The sequence below is a fragment of the Octodon degus genome, unplaced genomic scaffold (assembly GCF_000260255.1).
Source record: "Octodon degus isolate 3935 unplaced genomic scaffold, OctDeg1.0 scaffold00035, whole genome shotgun sequence".
Lineage (NCBI taxonomy): Eukaryota > Metazoa > Chordata > Mammalia > Rodentia > Octodontidae > Octodon > Octodon degus.
Genome location: NW_004524611.1, coordinates 14,525,124 through 14,528,647, shown reverse-complemented (window position 1 = coordinate 14,528,647; position 3,524 = coordinate 14,525,124). Strand labels below are relative to the sequence as shown.

General features: G+C 55.8%; 1 protein-coding gene across 3 annotated transcripts in view; it reads right to left on the bottom strand.

Moving 5' to 3' along the window:
- Rasa4b (RAS p21 protein activator 4B) overlaps positions 1-3,524 on the bottom strand; it is a 27,079-nt gene continuing 23,555 nt past the window's right edge. Inside the window, exons 19-21 of one of the 3 annotated variants that reach the window (XM_004630457.2) lie at positions 2,739-2,859; positions 544-608; positions 1-450 (exon numbers count right to left, since the gene is read on the bottom strand). In XM_004630457.2, coding sequence (XP_004630514.1) covers positions 329-450; positions 544-608; positions 2,739-2,859 — 308 coding nt within the window. In that variant the 3' untranslated portion in view covers positions 1-328. Of the gene's footprint in view, positions 451-543; positions 609-2,738; positions 2,860-3,524 lie in introns of those variants that run through there. The other 2 variants (XM_023714539.1, XM_023714540.1) reach the window with 2 other exon arrangements.

Below are 3,524 nucleotides of genomic sequence, written 5' to 3'. Positions count from 1 at the left end.
CTAGCAGGTTTATTATGGGTAAAGGAGCACCATGACACCACACCCTGGGGGCCACACAGTGGTAGGAAGGAAGAGACATTGAGGTGCATGCCCAGTCTCCTGGGCCAAGACTGTCCTGGGTGGCTGTGGGCTAGGTTGGCCTAGCGTGGGCATACTTCCAGGAGATGGTGGGTCAGGGACAGTAAGGGCTGCAGGGATGCAGGAAGCAGCTAGGCCTCCCAGAGAAACTGGCGTCCCCATGTCCCCAGATTTCAGGTGACCATACCCAGGAGACGCCTAGGCCTGCCCTGCAGCACAGGGGACTGACAGGGTAAGGCACAGTGCCTGCTCACGTCTGCAGCTCCAGGGTACAATGGGGCTCTGAGGAGGGTGGGCTGGGTAGGCTTGAGCTGTGCAACACCCGGAGGTCCTGCAGCACCCCGAGCAGGGCCGCCAGAGGGTCCTTGGGGGCTGGAGGCAGAAGGGCCATGAGGGGAGCTGGCAAGGCACCCACGGGCCTCGCCCATGCCACTCCTAAGGGAGTCCTAGCTGGGATGGACCTACCTTCACCAGGGCTCGTGGGCGTCGTGCCCACCTCTGTGCTCCCACTCAGCTCCCGGTGCTTCTTCCTGTGGGGAAGACAGGGTGATAGCTATGGCCACAGCCAGGCTTGCTGAGAGGACGGGGTGACCCTGTGCCAGCCTCCTGAGCCCAAGTGGCTCTAGGCGGCCAGCGCCAACTCTTGTACTAACTTGGTACACAACGCTCAGCCCTGAGTCACCTCCCACTTCCTCTCCCCCAGCCATAAGCCCTATCATTGTAAGAATGGGTCAGTCAGCAGCTCCTGTAGCCAAGCTCAAATCATGTCACTGGGATTCTGTAGGTCCAGCAGGGGGCTCAATGTCCCCAGTCTCAACTTACCTTGGAATGAATTGCTTATTGATTTTTAGAGGTGCTAGAGACAGAACCCAGGGCCTCACATACACTAAGCATGTCATCTAACACACAGCTACACCTCCCAGCCCTGAAGTTCCTTCCCTTATTTTCTGTTTGTTTTTGAGACAGCATGAGGCCAGGAAGAGAGCTCAGTAAAATAAGTGCAAGCGCAAGAGCCTGAGTTCAATCCCCGATTCTGTGAGAGAGAGAGAGAGAGAGAGAGAGAGAGAGAGAGAGAGAGAGAGAGAGAGAGAGAGAGAGAGAGAGAGAGAGAGAGAGAATCTTCCTATGTAGCCCAGGCTGGCCTCCAACTAATTCAGTGATCCTTCTTCCTGCCTCAGCCTCCTGAGTATGGGATATAGGCATGCCCCACCATGTCTCCTAGACTTAATTTCTTTCTTACAGGACAGAAGACAGGTTTTATTGTGGTTTGGTTTTGGTTTTCAGAGTGGGGATTAAACCCAGGGCCTTTGCACTGAGCTACATGCCCAGTTCTTTATTTTTTATGTTGAGACAGTCTCGGTAAGTTGCTAAATTTCCCAGGCTAGGATCAAACTTTAAATCCTCTTGCCTCCGCCTCCGAGTGATAGATTATAGGGATGTACCACCACACCCACCTTAAACAGTTTCTAACAGTTTGCAAAGATCCTGGCCCCTGCCAGGTCTTACTCTGTTTCCAGGAGGGTGAGCAGGATGCGGGTCTCAGGCTGCATCCTGGGGGCTCCACCCTCTTACAGTGTCCTGCTATTTTGGGACAAAGGTGTCCCTCTGCTAAGGCCTTGTAGACATCCCTTCCAGGCCCTGCAGGGTTAGCCCAGCATACTTCCCTGCTCTGCAGGGACAGCATCTTCGTATTTCTGCTGTATTTTTGCCAATGTGTGAGACCCCGGCAGACCTCAGCCAGCTCTAATGCCATCTCTTCAGCTCTCTGAAGGCCTGCAATGTGCTGGACACATAGACTCACTCAGCACTCACCACGGTCCTGCCCTCGAGCTCACAGTAAAGTGGACAGCCCAGGAATGAGGGGACAATATTCACTGAGGGGACACATCACTGCCCCAGAGGGTGCTGAGTCCCATGAGCTTCAAGAGTAACAGGGGCGGGTGTGCTGGTGATACCTGTCATCCCCAGCACTCTGGGAGGTTGAGGAGAAAGTCTGGGTCCAGCCTGGGCAACTTATGAGACTTAGCAAGATCCTATGTTAAAATAAATAACAGGACAAGCAGCAGAGGGTGAAGCTCAGTGAAAAGAGTGTGACAATCCCCAGCAGCCTCCAGACCCTAAATGAGGGCACTGATGCTACTGGACACAGGTCAGGTCAGCCAGCAAAACCCTAGTGAACAACCACCCATCCCCACCCACCACTCAGTCACTGTTGGGCTGGAATGAGGGTGTCAGTGTCGGCTTTGATTGGGGGCAGGAGGGTAGAGTGGGCAGTGGGCGAGTAGGGTAGTTAGTACCCCTACTTGGATCACACGAGCTTAGAGGGGCTTTGAAGGAAAAGGGAGGCCCAGGAGAATCAGTGAAGAGGGACCAGGAAGGACCTCAGCCGCCTCCACCCAGGGCGAGGAGTGGGGAAAAGCTCTACTGCAGCCCCTTCTGAGGCCACCCTGGGGGTGGGGCCCACCCTGAGGCCAGACAGGAAGTAGCCAAGCGGAACCTGTAGGGTTCCCGCTGCAGAGCGCCCCTCCCCAGATGTGGCCACGAAGGTGGCTAGGTACTGGGCCCCACTGAAGGGAATGACAGCCACCACCCAGCAGCCCCAGTTCAAATCCCAGCCTGGTTGTGGGCTGTCCTGTGCGGATGTGGGGTGGCCTCCTCACCGCAGCATGGCCTCCACACTTAGCAGATGCCGGTAAATGAGCTGGGCCTCAAGGTCATGGTCGAGAGGGTCGTTCCACTCCTGCAGGGTCACACGTGACCGGGTCTTATCGCAGCCCTGATCTGATGGTGGAGAAATGGCAGAGTTACCAAGGGACCACCATGGCCAACAGTCTGGGTGTACAGACAGGGAAACTGAGGCCTGGGGTGGGACAGGGATGGACTCAGGTGCCCTCCAGGCCCTGCCTTGGCTCCCTCCACATCCTTTTAGCTGCAGCAGGTCAGCTTGGTTTTGCTCCTGCACCACAGGATCTGTGACTGCTCAGACTGGATGTTGTGCAGCGTACCATTTGGGGGCACTAATGGTAACGTCTGAGACTGAGAAGAGGGCTGGGGTGCAGCACAGAGTACAGCACCTGCCTAGCACGCCTGGGGCCCTGGGCTTCATCCCTGGTACTGCAACAACAAAAACAGCTGGGTGTGGTGGCACACGCCTGTAATCCCAGCACTCTGGGAGGCTGAGGCAGGAGGATCATTACTGGGGACTTGGCCAAGATTCCCACTGCCTATATGAGGCATATAGTGAAAGGACAATATAAGAAACTGAGACAAATTTCGTAATACAAGGGCCAGCCAAATAGCTCAGTGAATTAAAGCACCTGCAAGCAGGAACAGGGGCCAGGGGTTGGATCCCTGCCGTGCTGGCCCTGCCCTCGGGGTGCACTGAGATGGCAATTGAGACTGAGCATGGTGGCACACGCCTGTAATCCCAGCTCTTGGGAGGCTGT